General features: G+C 45.6%; 1 protein-coding gene across 1 annotated transcript in view; it reads left to right on the top strand.

The window, feature by feature from the left end:
- Positions 1-14,796, top strand: part of AXL (AXL receptor tyrosine kinase) — a 40,934-nt gene extending 26,138 nt beyond the window's left edge. The window contains exons 13-20 of the mRNA XM_006871401.1: positions 2,008-2,103; positions 2,261-2,338; positions 4,306-4,398; positions 4,974-5,095; positions 5,804-5,913; positions 11,032-11,191; positions 11,720-11,856; positions 14,445-14,796. Coding sequence (XP_006871463.1) covers positions 2,008-2,103; positions 2,261-2,338; positions 4,306-4,398; positions 4,974-5,095; positions 5,804-5,913; positions 11,032-11,191; positions 11,720-11,856; positions 14,445-14,796 — 1,148 coding nt within the window. The remainder of the gene's footprint in view (positions 1-2,007; positions 2,104-2,260; positions 2,339-4,305; positions 4,399-4,973; positions 5,096-5,803; positions 5,914-11,031; positions 11,192-11,719; positions 11,857-14,444) is intronic.
- Positions 14,797-16,759: the final 1,963 nt, after the last annotated feature.

Here is a 16,759-nt window from a genome sequence, read left to right as displayed (position 1 = left end):
TGTGTTTGGTGATGATGTTGAAATTATGATGGTAAGATGATGATGATGATGCTGTGTTTGGTAATGATGTTGAGATTATGATGGTAAAATGATGATGATGATGTGATTGGTGATGATGTTGAGATTATGATGGTAAGATGATGATGATGCTGTGTTTGATGATGTTGAGATTATGATGGTAAAATGATGTGATGATGATGATGATAACAGAATCTTGAAAATCATAGAATCTTAGAACTGTATACTCTAAAGAAGAATCTCAGAGAACACCCAGTCAAATCTCATTTTTCCAGCAGTGAAAACTGAAATCCAGAAAGAAAATACAGAATTAGGCCTCTTTCTAGCACACAGGGAGAAGTCGGCTGAGGCCCCAGGGGGGATACTTGAAAGGGACTGGGAAATGCATTTATTCAAGAGAAGGAAGAGAAGACAGGAGGTTGCAATGATCTAGCAGAATAAACTACAATAGTTCTCCAAGTGTCATCTGAATTCCCTCGGGTTCCTGAGACCTTTGCAGGGGTCCATGGGGTCAAAAGCATTTTCATAATAATCTGAAGATGTTCTTTGCCCTTTCACTGTGATTCTCCCATGAGCATTCAGTGGAGTTTTCTGTTTTCCAGAGGCTCCCTAATATGTGATGATGTCATCATCATCACTGATGGTTGATGGAATGTGTGCTTGTCTATTCCTGTCATTTAAAAATGTCTACGTTTTAATTTTGAATACAGTAAAGATCTTGTCTATCTATCAAGCATATGCAAGTCCTCAATAATTTTAAGAATGTAAAGGACTAAGTAAGGTATGCCTGACCCAAGTCATGGTGTTTTCAATCACCTCATTTGCATGTGAAAGTTGCACAGTGAATAAGGAAGACCTTAGAAGAATTGGCACAGTTGGAGAGTACCGAAAGTACCATGGACTTCCAGAAGAACAAACCAATCTGTGTTGGAAGAAGTACAGCTAGAATGCTTATTAGAAGCCAGGATAACAAGACTTCATCTCTCATACTTCAAACATATTATCAGGAGGGACCCAATTCCTGGAGAAGGACATCGTGCTTGGTAAAGTCGAGGGTCAGTGAAAAAGAGGAAGACTATCAGGAGATGGACTGGTATACTAGCAGCAGCAATGGGATCACGCAGAACGACAATTGTGAGGATGGTGCAGAACCTACCAGTGTTTCATTCTGTTGTGCATGGGGTCGCTATGAGTTGGAAGCAACTTGACGGCACCCAACAAGAACAACAACAAAGGGCTCCTAAGACCAACACAGTTGAGAACTTTTTGTATACAGCAGTGAAAATGGAGGAATTACAACTAACTCAACAACAATCTCATAGACATAATGTTGAGTGTAAGATTCTAGACGTAAGGAGAACACACTATGTGTGATTCCATGCGTCTAACAGAACAAAATAGATAAGACAATGGTAAGGGAAGTCAGGAAAGTTGATTATCCCTCAGAGGGCAGGTCATGCCTGATCTGTTCCTGACTTGGGTACTAGTTGTACAGCTGTGTTTGATTTGTAAAAATCAACTGAGTTGCTTAAGTTATGACTTGCAAATATTATACAACAAGAAAAAGTACACTACTTTTAACAATGGGAGTCCTGGTAAGGTGCTGTGAGTTAATGCGCTTAGACTGCAAAGTCATTTGAACTGCAAGGTCAGCAGTTCAAGCTCACCAGCAACTCCTCAAAAACCCTAACAGGGTGGCTATGGGCTGGAACCAACTCGACGGTACTTAGCAACAACAACAACAACATTTTTAACAACTGGTCTAGCAGGTGCTAAGCAATCAGGGTTCACACTGGAGCCAGATCTTATGCCTGGCTGTATTTTCTGCTTTGGGGCAAGGTTTAGGGGACCCAGAGAAGGAGCAAGATAATCAAGGGCAATAACTACTTTTTTAATCAATGCTGAGTTATTTTAGTATTTAAATGAATTGGTTCCTATTTCTAAGTATGGCCTGAGTGTGAACTCTGTCTACTGCCACCTTCCCCATAGTGAACAGCCTAGGCATCAGTGAAGAACTGAAGGAGAAACTGCGGGATGTGATGGTGGACCGACATAAGGTGGCCCTGGGGAAGACTCTGGGTGAAGGTGAGTCCCTGCACCCTGTCCCAGCACTCATCCCTTCCCCAAACACACACATCTAACTGAACCTTAAGATCTTCCACTTCCCCTCCACCACCCAACCACAGGAAATACAGTCCCCAAAAGACCCCTAAGATCAATGTCTCTCTCCTACCCACTTCAGGAGAGTTTGGAGCTGTGATGGAGGGCCAACTCAACCAGGATGACTCCATTCTCAAGGTGGCTGTGAAGACAATGAAGAGTGAGTCTGTGCACACATGCACACCCATGTGGGACCTCCCCCTCCTAACCCCAGTCCTCTTCCTTATGCCCCTAAGGAGGCAGAGAGCAAAAATGTTCATGGCAAACGTTAGTCGCAAGATAGAACCTCGAGGAGCCTTGGTAGTGCAGCAGATTAAGAACTGGGTACTTGAATCCACCAGAAAGATGAGACGTTCTGCTCTCATAAAGATTTACAGCCATGGAAACCCTATACAGCATCACTGTGTGTCAGAACCAACTCAGTGGTACAAAACCATGGGACCTCAGTATTTCCAGACAGGAAACAGCCCGTGCCCGGTACTTCAATAGAAGGAATTTAGAATAGTAAGCTTACCAGAAAGGTACAAGAAGAAAGAAAGGGCAGGGAGACAGTGATATTACCAGAACGCATGGGCCACGGATGCCTGGTAGAATTTGAGATCACAGTTAGGAGTTACCCTATGGAAGCTAGAAACATAGAGGAGACACTGCCACGGCAAAGTAAAAGGATAAAATACTCTGGTTGCCCACTTGCCAATTTCCCATCAGTGCCGACCATTGACAAATGCCATCAAGAACCCAGTACAAAAAGGGAGCCTAGGGAATGTCATGTTCAAGGCTAGGGCCCCTCTGATATCTAGCAGAGCAAGAAAAGGCCCACAATGAGGTACATTTGGCTTCCTCACTTACCTCACTGTATGATCATGGGCAGGTGACTCCCTCTCTGGGCCTCCCTTTCCACTTCCCAAAAAAGGGATCATAATGTCCCAACCTTCTAGGGCTGTTGTGAGGCAAAGTACTTAATGCTGGAGGTGGCTGTTAGTGTGGACTACAACTGTCATACTACATCATTAAAGAGGAACCAGAGACACACCGCACAAGAAGCACAAAGCCAAGTCCTGTCCACATAGGGTCAGGCTGGGGTGAGAGGTGAGGGAAGAATTACCTCATCTGAATCATAGGAGTTAAAAGGCTACAGAGTTGTCACCCATCATTCATTTGTGCATGTGTGCATTCATTCATTCATTGATTACTGAGCACCTAACAGAGTCCTCGTGTGGTGCTGTGGGTTAATGCGATGGACTGCAAGGTCGGTGTGATCCGCAAGGTCAGCAGTTCAAGCTTACCAGATGTTCCTCGGAAACCCTGCACGAGGTCGTTAAGAGTCGGAACCGACTTGACGGCACTTAGCAACAACACTATCACCAAACCACTTCACAGGAAAAAGATGAGGCTTGCTGCTCCTGTGAAGATGTACAGCCTCGGAAACCCTATATAGGGTCACTATGAGTGGGAACCAACTTGATAGCAGTGGGTGTGGGTTTGGTTACTATTACCAGGTAATGTTCTCCTCCTGGGTTTGACTCCCAGTCACTTTGCCTGTGTAGGAGCCACAGTGTCCTGATCTGTAAAAGGGGTTCATAATTATCCTACAGATCACCCAGGGTTTGGGGAATGTGTTGAGGAACCACCTAACACAAAACACAGGAACCTTGGAGCCAGGTGGCCTGGGTTTGAATTCTACCTGTTCCAAGCTCTGTGTGCCCTTGGACAGTTTCCTTAACTATCCTGTGCTCGTTTCCTCATCTTTAAAATGGGGACGGCACTGTTAGATAATACAGTAGACTGAAAGGTCAGTTTGAACCACAAGGTAGGTGGTTCAAACTCACCAGCTGCTCCTTGGAAACCCTACACAGGGTACAGAAGCCCTATACAAGGTCACAAAGAGTCAGAACAGACTTGACAGCACTTAACAACAACAACAACAATAATAGTAGAAGCTCAGAGAATGGAGTAAATTTACATATGCAAAGCACTGCATGTGGCCCCTAGTACTTAACTGAGCGCTGAGTCCTGCTTGATGAAGTTGATGATGAAAATGACGTGACATGATGGATGATGGAGAGGAAGAGGAGGAGGGCAGATTCTCCCCCCACCCCCTTCTCACCACCGGTCCTCTCTCCCCAGTTGCCATTTGCACTCGGTCGGAGCTGGAGGATTTCCTGAGTGAGGCCATCTGTATGAAAGAGTTTGACCACCCCAACGTCATGAGGCTCATCGGTGAGGGAGGGGCAGATTTTAGAGGCATCTCCCGGACCCATAAGGAGCTCTGGTGGCATTGGGCAAAGTTGGCATTTCAAACCCATTAGCTGGTCCATGGGAGAAAGATGAGGCAGTCTGCATTGGAAACCCTATGGGGCAGATCTGTTCTGACCTGTAGAGTTGCTGTCAGTTGGAACTGATTTGTGTTCCTGGCTCATCCAGCCCATGGAGACAAGACCAGCGAAAATACCCCTCCCCCTGTCATTAAGAACACCAAAACCTCTAGATTCCCTGCCTCCCCTCTCCAGACTCAGCAAACTCCCCCTTCCTTCTCCTCTCTCCCAGCCTGGAATGTGACCTCTGACCTTTCCCAGAAATAGTTGAGGTCCCCTGGAGGGCAGGTGATAGGGAACATCCCTGGGAAAGGCTGCCAGAAGTAGCTTCTCTGAAGCTCTGTCCTTGCCACAGCCCCCTCCCCAATTTGGAGGCCAGAATTTAGAGGGAGAGGGAGTGGGAACTGTAGCTGACTGGGAGGGGGGTTTGACTTCCCCTTCTGCGTCACTGAAGTGACAAGGTTACCTGGGGGGGCTCAGGTGTCTGTTTCCAGGGCTCTGAACGTGAAGGCTTTCCAGCACCTGTGGTCATCCTGCCATTCATGAAACACGGAGACCTCCACAGTTTCCTCCTCTATTCACGACTCGGGGACCAGCCAGTGGTGAGGGGCATTTCACAGCCCAGATGTCGTTTGCTGAGTATCTACTCAGACTCTGGGAAGCCCATTATGGCAAAGAGCTTGCTCTCGGGAAGTTTACTTTTCAGTGGGTCCCAGGCAATGAGCAAATCCATCAGCAAGATGATTTGAATGCTAAGATAGAAACAAAGCAGGAAGGGGGCCAGGCAGTTAGTTTGGGTGGACAAAGGACTGCCTCCCTAAAGAGATGACCTTGAGAACAGAGCTAGCTGCAGGGAGGGTAGATGGGCCTGGGTGCAAAGTCGTCCCAGCAGAGGGAGCAGCATGAGCAAAGGCACTGAGGTCTGAACAAGCATGGCTTGTTTGCAGAGCAGAAAGGAGTCTGCTGGCTGCTAAGACCAAAGGCAAGAACAGGAGATAAGTCACAGAGGGAGGCAGGAGACAGCCATCTAGAGACAATTACATCATTTAAGTGCATGGCTGCTCACCAAAAGGTTGGCTGTTCAAGTCCAACCCACCCAGTGCACCTCGGAAGAAAGATTTGGTGGTCTGCTTCCAAATAATCAGCCACTGAGAAAAATCCTACAGAGTACAGTTCTACTGTGACACACATGGGGTCGACATGAATTGGAATTGACTTGACTTCTGGAAGTCCTGGGGGAAGGAGAGAGAGAAGAAGGCTGTAGCTCAGGAACTATGTTGACCTCCATGCCCCCTTCCCTGGCCCCCCAGTTCCTGCCCACTCAGATGCTGGTGAAGTTCATGGCAGACATCGCTAGCGGCATGGAGTATCTGAGCACCAAGAGATTCATACATCGAGACCTGGCTGCCAGGAACTGCATGTGAGTGTCAGAACTGTCTCTCTACTTCCTGGGACAGGGAAATGCTGTCAACACGGAGAGGGGAGATCTGGGAAGGCTTCCTGGAGGAGGTGGGCTCCAAAGTGAAATCCTGGAGTATTTGGAATGGTGTCATTATTTTCCTAGTGCTGCTTTAACTGAACAGAAAGTTTCTCACCTTTTAGGAAGTTAGAAGTTCAGATTCAGGGCTCTAGGGAAAGGCTCTGTCAATTTTGAGACAGATACTTTAAAAAGTTCATGAAAAATTGGAATGGAAAGATCATGAAAATTTTTAACGAACTTTTTGAAGCCCTTCTTGTATTTGTTTCCTTCAGCTTCTGTCTCTTGGTTCCTTGATCATCTTCATACGGTATCTAGCTTCCCCTTTGCCCTGGTGTTGCAGTAGATAAAATGCTCAACTGCTGAGTGAAAGGTTGGTGGTTTGAACCCACCATTTGCTCCATGGGAGCTTCCTTATAATACAGCTAGGAAAACCCTCTGGAACAATTCTGCTCTGTGCTCTAGGCTTGCTATGTGTAGGAATCAAACCTACAGAGCTCTCTGTTTAGGCTCTTCTTTATAGCACTCAGAAAGGGCTAGGGTCAGGGTAGATTTTACACTGATTTAAGGAGCCTAGGAGGTGCTTTGGGTTAGGCATTGGACTCCTAGTGCAAGGTCAGTGGTTCAAACCCACCAGCCACAGTATGGGGGAGAAGGATAAAGCTATCTGCTCTCACAAAGATTTATTGTCCTTGCAACCTGCAGAAGCAGTTCTCCTCTGTCCTGTCGGGTCGCCATAAATCAGCACTGACTTGATAACAGTAGGTTTGGTTTGGGGGTTTGATTTTGAAAAGTATCAATCCTAAAGAAAAGGTGAAAGAATTATACAATGAACACCCTCCTCCTCGTTGACTTTTTGCCATGGTTTTTGCTCACCTCTCTCTCTCTCTCTCCCTTCAAGTTGTTGAGCTTGTGGTACCGCCTCATTGAAGCTTGGGCAGGTATCACTAAAGAATAATACCTTTCTTTCTAAACAGCCACAATTCTGTTAATGCACTTAAGAATATTCACAGCCCTTCCACAACCTCGCCTCATGTCTAGTACATATTCAAATTCTTCTAGCTGTTCCCTCCCAATCCATTGTTGCCAAGTTGATTCTGCACCACAAAGACCCTATAGGACTGAGTAGAATTGCCTCTCAGTCCTATAAGGAGCCCTGATTGTGCAGTGGGTTAAGCATTGGGCTGCTAACTGAAAGGTCTGTGGTTGAGACCCACCAGCTGCTCCCTGGGAGAAAAATGAGACAGTTGGGTTCTGTATAGATTTACAGCTTCAGAAACGCTGTTGTTAAGTCCTCTTGAGTCTTTTTCAACTCATCGTGACCCTGTATAGGGTTTCTGAGGAGCGGCTGGTGGGTTTGAACTGCCGACTCTTTGTTTCGCAGTCCAGAGTTGATCCTACAGCGCCGTACCATGAGGGAATAGTTTACACTCCTAGGTTCACTATGAGTTGGAATCCACACAGTGGCAGTAGGTTTGGTTTTTGGTTTTAATCTTTGTAGAGCAGACTGCTAAACCCATCTAGGTTCCTTTTTTCTCCCACTCATAAAGACTTTTTATTCCCTAACAGTACTTTCAAAATTATTTTGTGGGTTGGGTGACAGCAAAGGCAGTTAAAAAAAATTAAGAGCAACAAAATGTTTTACTGTGAACTGAGTCTGAATCAACTTGATGGCAATTAACAACAATATGTAACAAAGGAATCCAGGCGTGATACTGTGTGATAATATACTAGATCACAAGGTCGGTTTGAACTGCAAGACTGGTGTTTCAAACTCACCAGCCGCTCCTTGGAAACCCTATACAGGGTCACTGTGAGTCAGAACTAACTCAACAACACCTAACAACAATATGTAACAAAAGGGTGCACACTAGCTCCATATGATAAGCACTGGACTGGGAGCCACAAGGCCCACAGTTCAAGCCTGCCAACTGCTCTGTGGAAGAAAGAAGAGTCTTTCTGCTCTTGCAAAATTTTAAAAGCCTCAGAAACCCTATACAGGGTCTCAGTGAGTTGGAACCAACTCCACGGCACTTAACAACATATGTAACACAATATTTTAGTCATTTTTATGTGTATAATTAAGTCACACTAGGAGCTCTGGTAGCATAGTGGTTACGAATTGGGCTGCTAATCTCATGGTCAGCCGTTCGAAACTACCAGCCGTTCCATGGGAGAAAGATGAGGCTTTCTGTTCCCATAAAGATTTACAGCCTCGGAAACCCTATGCAGGATTGCTATGAGTCGGAACCGACTCCACAGCACATAACAACAACTATATTCACCATGTTATGTAACTATCACGATTATCCATTTCCAATTGTTTTCATCACTCTTAAAAAATCTGTATGTTTCTGTCACTTAAGCAAAACCTTCCCACTCACCCCACATAACCACTTGTGAATTTTAGTTTCTGTGCATTTGTCTAATCTGGAAATTCCATATATGGTATTATTGCCTTTTTGTTTTCAAGGTTCATCAATGTTGTAGCATGTATCCAGAAAATGTCTTTTATAGCTTTTTTTTTTTTTTTTTGCCCTGAATCCGGATGCCCACTTTACATGTGGTGTCTTGTAATCTAAAAGAGTACCACCATCACCTTTTTGTATTTTTATGTCATTTTCTTTTGAAGAGGCCACACCAATTCTCTTGAAGAGTATCCCACATTCATGATGTGTCTGTTTCCTTGGAGTGGCATTTGCCTTGTTCCTCTGTCCCCTGTAAGTGGGAAAAGTAGGTCTAAAAGCTTAAATAAGTTCAGTCAAAATGGAAATTCCTGCTAAGCCTCCACTGCAACAATGAGGTAGACAATCAAACCATTGTCCACCCCATGAAATCTGAGAGGTTTCATTAAACTATTAAAATATTGAAATACTTCTTTACCTCTTGGTAATGGGCCACTACCACAAACCGCATATGTGCTATATTTCTACCATCTAGAAGGTGTAGGAGAAGAACTGGACTGCTAGCCACAAGGTTTCAAAAAAGATGAGGCTTTGTGCTCCCATAATGGTTTACAGCCTTGGAAACCCTATATACGGTTGCTATGAGTCAGAATGATCGATGTGGTGGCTGTGGGTTTAGATGCCTTAACATTTGCCCTGGAACCTCTAGACTTTCCCTGGACCTGGCAGTTTAAGAAGTAAAGCAGTTTCCTTTCTCCACCCTGGATGGAGTGAGAGTTGGGGAGACAGATCTCCACCCAGTTGCTGTAGAGTCAGTTCCAACTTTATGGGGATCCCGTGTCAAAGTCGAACTGTGTTCCATAGGGTTTCAATGAATGATTTTCGGAAGTAGATTGCTGGGCTTTTCTTCTGAGGTAGCTCTGGTGTACTCAAGTCACCAACCTTTCAGTCAGCAGCTGAGCATGTTAACCAGTTAGAGGATGACTCATGGCCTCCAGTTCTCTTCTGATTGGTCAATTAACCAGTTAAAGGATGCCTCATGGCCTCCAGTTCTCTTCTGATTGGTCCGTTAACAAGTTAGAGAGCTATGAATCACCAATTCTTACAGAAACAAAATCCCAGCAAGTCAGATTCAAGAATCAGAGAATCTCCTGTTTGTATAAAGCACAAAAGCAAGCAGAGGTAATCCAAACTGTTAGAAGTGAAGGTTGTGATTACTCTTGGAGGAGTGTGTACTGGAAGGGAGTGTTAGAGGAGAGAGTTCCTGGTAATGTCTTTCTTTTGGGTACTTAAAAAAAAATTATGGTGTATTTGATCTGTAGTGAAATATACAACTGCCACTTGTCTGTCAATTATGGTGGTTTGTATATTGTTGTGATGTTGAAAGCTATGCTACCAGTATTTCCAATACCAGCAGAGACATCAGGCCATTTTTTCCTAGTTGGTCTAGCTTCCTAGTTGGACGCTCCATGAAAGATCCTATAGGACAGAGTAGAACTAGAGCTACTCTTTGGGATTTCTGAGACTGTGATTTTTTTTTTTTTTTAATTTAAGGTTTTTATTGTGGATTGAGTGAAAGTTTACAGGGCACATCATCAGTTTCACATTCAACACTTCATATAACTTGTTTCATTATGTTGATTATAATCCCCTCCATATGCCATCAGTTAACAGTATTTCTCTCTATACACTTTAGCTTTTTTAAAAAAACACACAAACAAAAAAACCCACTCAGGCATATATAATAAATTACATCCCCAAAGGGCACATTCTGCAAGTCTGCTCCTGGCCACCAGCTCTTAGTCCTTCTCTCCTTAGTTAAAGAATCTAGAGTCCTCAGCCGGAGGCTCCCCCTCTCCATGCCCCCATCTCTAACTCCATCTCTGGTGCTGCTGCTTCTCTGGATAAGGTCCTACATTCTATTTGTGCGTTCCTCTCTTGATGGTCCTAGGGTCCTCTGTTTCAGGACTATAAGATTAACCACTCCCCTTTTTTTTGTTACAAAACTTCTACTTTTACAATTGTGACAGTCACGATTAGTCATGATAACAGTTATTCACTATTGAATCTTACGAATCTTATCCCCATCTCCTTTCACCAGACCCATCTAGACAAGATGATAACTATTCAGTGGAGACTGTAAATTTTTGTGGTAGCAGACAAATTCATCTTTCTCCTTTGGAGCTGCTGATGGGTTTGAACGACTGACATTGTGGTTAGCAGTGCAGTGCTTTGCCCAGAGCACCACCAGGGCTCCTTGTTCATCACCATAGCAACCTGCCATCCCTAAGGTTGCACATGAAGTACACTAGCTGGTAATCAAAGCCAGGTCTCCACATGGAAGGTGATAACTCTGCCACAGAACTGTCAACATCACATAAATGCAACCATAAAATTTGTACTCTTCTATCCTACCTCTTTCAAAGCCCTTGGTTCCATCCTCATTTTATGGAAGGATCAAGAAGTAAAGCAGTTTCCTTCTCTCACGTTGGACTGGGGCAAGGGCTGGGAAGGCAGGTCCCCCACTCTCCTGGCAGGAAGGCTGGAGGCAGAGGAGGGTCTGAAAGCAAAGGCAGGCTTCCGGGTGGTGGTGGTGGTGGTGGTGTCAGGCTGTCACCTGACCTGCTCCCCACCCCCCACCCCCCCATCTGGACAGGCTAAATGAGAACATGTCCGTGTGCGTAGCCGACTTTGGACTCTCCAAGAAGATCTACAACGGGGACTACTATCGCCAGGGACGCATCGCCAAGATGCCAGTCAAATGGATCGCCATCGAGAGCCTGGCTGACCGCGTCTACACTAGCAAGAGCGATGTGGTGCGTGGCATCCTCTGGCCCTGCAGAGCTGCGTGGGCGAAGGCGTGGCCTGCTTCTATCGCGCACGCACCGCGCCTGCGTGACTGTGGGTGGTGCGCAACCACCCTCAGTGGGTGCGGGCGCTGTGGTGGGTGATGGGTGTCAGGGCAGAGGTGGGCTCCCCTGCTTGGTGGTCTGTCCACATTGGCTGCGCATGTCTGGGATCATGGTGGGCGTCTGTGATCAGGTTCATTTGCAGAAAGTGTGAGTGTGGGCAGGTGAGGAGAGGACAGCGGTGAGCCCGCAAGCCTGAGTCCTCACCCTTCCAGGGTGTATTGTGTGGGTCTGGAGGGAACTGCGTGAGAACCATGAGAAGGTGAGGGGTGTTCATGTGTGCACAAATCTTACCTATAAGACTTGTACCTGTGGCCAAGTGTTTCCATGAATCATTATGATGCTGTGTACACATGTGCACATTAAGTGTGTGCTGGGGGTGTCTCTGTGCAGAAAAGGCCTTCTAATTTCCTCCACTCTGCCCCCTCATCACAGTGGTCCTTTGGGGTGACGATGTGGGAGATTGCCACACGGGGCCAAACCCCGTACCCAGGTGTGGAGAACAGCGAGATTTACGACTACCTGCGTCAGGGGAACCGTCTGAAGCAGCCTGTGGACTGTCTGGATGGATTGTGAGAACTTTTTGCACACCCCCACCCCAAATCCCAGAATTCACTTCAAACTCCTAACGTATCCTGGGCCTTTTAAAACCAACATGAATCCCTCAGCCTTGAGTAACCCACCTGCCCCACATTGTGCTCAGAGCAGAACCCGGGTTAGTCAGTGGAGTGCCAGTTAACAAAAGGCGCCCCCTCCTTCGCCAGCTTGTGTGGAACGCAGGCTGGATCAGCCGCCTCAGCCAGCTAACCTTGTGCACAGTGGTACAACTTATACACAGAAGATTCCCACTCCCAGAGACTTCCTATTCATCCTAGACCCCAGAGCCTCTCCTAGATGCTACTAAACACCCAGGGAGGGGAAACCAAACCCTTCAGTTTACTCTCTGACCTTCTCCACACTTTAGGCCTCTGAAATGTTCTCAGGGTCTTTGCCATTCTCTGCCACATCGTAGCATACGGAGGAAAACATAATATTTTGCCAGCACTTTGGGGGGAAAGGAGCCCTGGTGGTGCTGTAGGGTAAGCACTAGACTGCTAACCGCAAGTTCGGCAGCTCAAACTCTCCAGCTGCTCCTTGGGAGAAAGATGAAGCTATCTGCTTCCAGAAAGATTTACAGCCTCGGAAACACTATGTAGGGTTGCTATGAGTCAGAATCGACCTAATGGCAGTGGGTGGTGGGTTGGGGTGAAGAGAATCGATTGCCTGGGTCAGGAGGAGCCTGTGGATTTCAGCCTCTTCAGGTCCCTCTTGGGTGCTCCAAAAGCCAAGGAGAGTGTGAAGAAAGCTAACAGTTCTATAGTACTTATCAGAAGGGATTCTTAGTTTCTTGATAATATATTAATTCCTGTGGTCTCCGCAGTTAGATGATGTTGGTAAAACCCAGCAACCAGTTGCTGCTAAGTCCATTCCCATTCAAGCCAACCCCGTATGTAACAGAGTAGAACTTTGCTCCATAGGGATTTCAATGACTTCCTTTTCAGAAGATGAACAATAAGCCTTTCAGTTAGCAGTTGGACACCACCTAGGTAGATCCAAAAAACCAAAGCAAACCCACTACCACTGAGTTGATTCAGACTTTGTGGTGGTGGTGGTGGTGTGGGTGTGCCGTGGAGTCAGTTCTAACTCATAGCAACCCGGCATGGGGTTTCCAAGGATGTACATTTTTACAGGAGCAGAAAACTTCACCTTTCTCCCACAGAACGGCGGGTAGTTTCAAACTGCTGACCTTAGGGTTAGCAGCCTGACTTGTAACCACTACGTTACCAGAGCTCCTTAGCGACCCTATATAGAGTTTCTAGAATTATAAATCTCTCCAGGAGCAGACAGCCTCATCTTTTTTCCACAGAACAACTGATGGGTTTGAAACACTGACTTGTCAGTTAACAGCCCAATGCCAAACTCACAGTGTCGACAACCTGGGTTCTTGACCATTATTTTCCTGCTTTGCAGATGATGAAACTGAGGACCATAGTTTTGGCAAGTGAGTCACTTGCTAAAGTTTGCACAGCTGGCATCTAAATTATTATCCATACCCCAAAATTTAGCATCTTAGAAACAACAAACATTTATGAATTCACAGTTTCTGAAGGTCAGGAGTCTGGGAATGGCTTACAATGGTGATTCTGGCTCAGGCTTCCTAATGAAGTTTAATCAAGAGCAGAGTTTAGTCAAGATGTCATCTGTGGCTCCAGTCTTCGGAAACTAGGCCTGGAAGATCTATTTTGAGGTTGGCTCAGGCATCATGACTGAGTCAGGAGGCCCCACTTCCTCGGGATCTTTCCATATCAATGCTTGAGTTTCCTCACAACATGGCCACTGGCTCTGCCAGAAAAAGCAGGTCCAAGAGGAAGCCACAGGGCTTTTTATGATGTATCCACCACCCCTTCTGCCTTATTCTGTTGGTTCAAAGTGAGTCACTAAGTCCTGCCCACGTGGGGGGAAGGAGGAGGAATTAGGCTCCATCTTTTGGAGGGATGGGTGTCAAAGAATTTGCAGACATTTTAAACCACCACAGCCAGTATGCAAGTGACGAAGCCCAGGCTTTGATTCCAGAGTGTCTTCTGGGGAACCACACTGGGAAGCTCTCGCCTAGCAAAGCCCCGATAGAAAGAACTCCACCCATATCCAGAGAAGTTTCCCACGCCCCTTCCCAGCTCCTCACTCTCGTAGGATCATCCTCAGAAACTCAATTGTTGTTGTTGTTGTTAAGTGCCATCAAGTTGAGTTTGACGCATAGCGACCCTGTATAGGGTTTCCAAGGAGTGGTGGGTGAATTTGAACTGCCAACCTTGTGGTTCAATCTGATCTATAAACCCCCAAAAAAACAATGCCAGTGAGTGGACTCAGACTCTTAAGCTCCCTATAGGATGGGGTAGAACGTCTCTATATAGTTCCCAAGGCTATATAAATCTGGACCAATTCGTAACCACTACGATACCAGACTTCACTATGCCCATAGCTGCCCCCAACTGAGGTTCTTTCCACCACCACCCTCAAATGCCTCCCATTCTCCTGCGTGTCCTAAGATACTCCCAAACTCCTAGAATACTCCTCTTCCAAATCCGTGCTCAGCCTCCGACCCCTCCTTGTGTTACTCTAGGTATGCACTGATGTCCCGTTGCTGGGAGCTAAACCCCCGGGACCGGCCAAGTTTTGCAGAACTGCGCGAGGACCTGGAGAACACACTGAAGGCCCTGCCCCCTGCCCAGGAGCCTGACGAAATCCTTTATGTTAACATGGATGAGGGTGGAGGTCATGCTGAACCCCTTGGAGCTGCTGGAGGAGCTGAACCCCCCAGCCAGCCCGACCCTAAGGATTCCTGCAGCTGTCTCGCAGCGGTCGAGGTCCATCCTGCTGGGCGTTACGTTCTTTGTCCTTCCACAGCCCCTGGCCCCACCCTGCCAGCTGACAGGGGCTCCCCATTACTCCCAGGGCAGGAGGATGGAGCCTGAGACCACCCTTGACCTGGGACTCCCTCTCAGGACCCAAGCTAGGCACTGCCACTGGGGGACCTCCTTCCCCCTGCTTCTTTCCCACCCCAGGTCTGCCCTCCAACTGCACCCCCTTTTCCCACCCACTTCATTTCCATCCCAGATACCTTCTTCTTTTTCTCTGGGTCTTGGCACCCCCATCTGTAAAGGAGGTAGTTGGACTATAGTCCCTACGGGGCCTCCCAGGTCTAACATTCCAAGATTCTAAGGTTTAAAGAATCTAGATTCAAAGGTTCTAGATTTCAAAAATGCTATGAATCTTCTGATTCTAAGGACCTGAAATTCCAGTCTCTAATTCCAAAGTTCTAGACATGGAGATCTGAAAACCTAATATTTTAAGGTTCTGAGATTCTATGACTAAAATTTCTGGTTCTAAGATTCTTGATAAGGCCCCAAGATTTTAGGTTCAAAAGTGCTGAGACTCTAGTTCTAAGATTTAAATCTCTGGCTTAGATTTTATTTTTCTAAGATTCTGGATTCTTATAAGATTCTAGATGATATCATTCTTAAGATTTTATAATTCTAGACATGGAAGTTCTAAGGTCTGATAGTCTACGAATGATATTCTATAGCTCTTAAAGTCTAGATCCTCTGGCTGTCTCTAAACCACAGGCTTCAAGATTTTATAGTCTCCATTTTTAAATATTCTAATGATGATCGATTCTAGGTTCTAAGGCTTTATATTCCTGAATTCTCTTGCTATGAAATTCTGGATCCCAAGGATCTAAGATTCTAGAATCAGTAATTTAAAAGTTCTAAGAATCTGAACATGGAGGTTCTAAGAACTGATATTCTAAGATGTGATGTTCTAAGAATCTAGATTCTGTGTCTAAGGTTCTAGATCATAATGCTTCAAGAGTCTAGATTATTCAACTCTAAGATTCTAATGCTGGTCTTTTCTATTTCAAGGTACTCTAGCGTCTACTATTCCCAAATTCTGGATTCTAAGCATTTAATTTTCTAAGACTCTCACAGTTGTAAATTTATAAGATTCTAGAAACCAAAATTCTAATCATTTCTAATGTTGGACACCTCTAAGTTCTATGCTACATTCTGTTTCTCTAGAATTTTGGTTCTCAAGGGTCTAAGAAGCCATATTTCTAAAATTTTATGATTCTAGACATGTGTCTTAGGCTGAGTTCTCTAAAGAAGTAAAACCAGTGAAACATATGTATATATATAAAGAGAAGTTTATATTCAAGGAGATGGCTCACACCGTTGTAAAGATGGGAGAATCCCAAGTCAGGGTCACATGACCCAAGATTAGCAGGTCACACAACAGGTAGGCAAGCAGGTCCAGCAGGTAAGAAGGCAGGCTGCTGATGAATCCCAGGATTGGCGGGTAATAGAGTGGGCCACTGGCTCAAGTTCAAAAAACTAAAGATTGGAGGATGAGCTAGATGCAAAATCCAGACCTAGCAGAAAACAAGCATTGCCTAAGCGTCCAATATATACTAGAAGTAGGCCACACTCCTGAGGAAGCTTTCCTTCCGCTGACTGGCACCTCAGAGCTGGCCTCATCATAGAGTTGACTACAAAGTATTGGAACTCATTATTGGGGATAACTCAAGTACCAAACCATAGACAATCCCGGCCTAGTCAAATTAACGCAAAACTTTAGCTATCACAATATGGTAGTCTAAGACACAAATGCTCTGAGTTTCTAAGATCCTAAAGGTCCACAGGTCTAGAATGTTAATATATTTCCAAGGTTCTAGTCTTAAAATGGAGTCCTGGTGTGGTGCTGCAAGCTAATGTGCTGGACTGTCCTCAGTTTGAACCAAAAGGTCACAAGCTCACCAGCCTCTCCTTGGCAACCCTAAAAGGGTCACTATGGGTCAGAACCGACTCGACGGCACTTAATAACAACAACAATCTTAAAGTATTGTTCTGTGTGCTCCTCCCCTTCTTTACCATCTCTGCT

Source organism: Chrysochloris asiatica, unplaced genomic scaffold (genome assembly GCF_000296735.1).
Source record: "Chrysochloris asiatica unplaced genomic scaffold, ChrAsi1.0 scaffold00168, whole genome shotgun sequence".
Classification (NCBI taxonomy): Eukaryota; Metazoa; Chordata; class Mammalia; order Afrosoricida; family Chrysochloridae; genus Chrysochloris; species Chrysochloris asiatica.
This window is presented reverse-complemented; position numbering and strand designations above follow the sequence as displayed.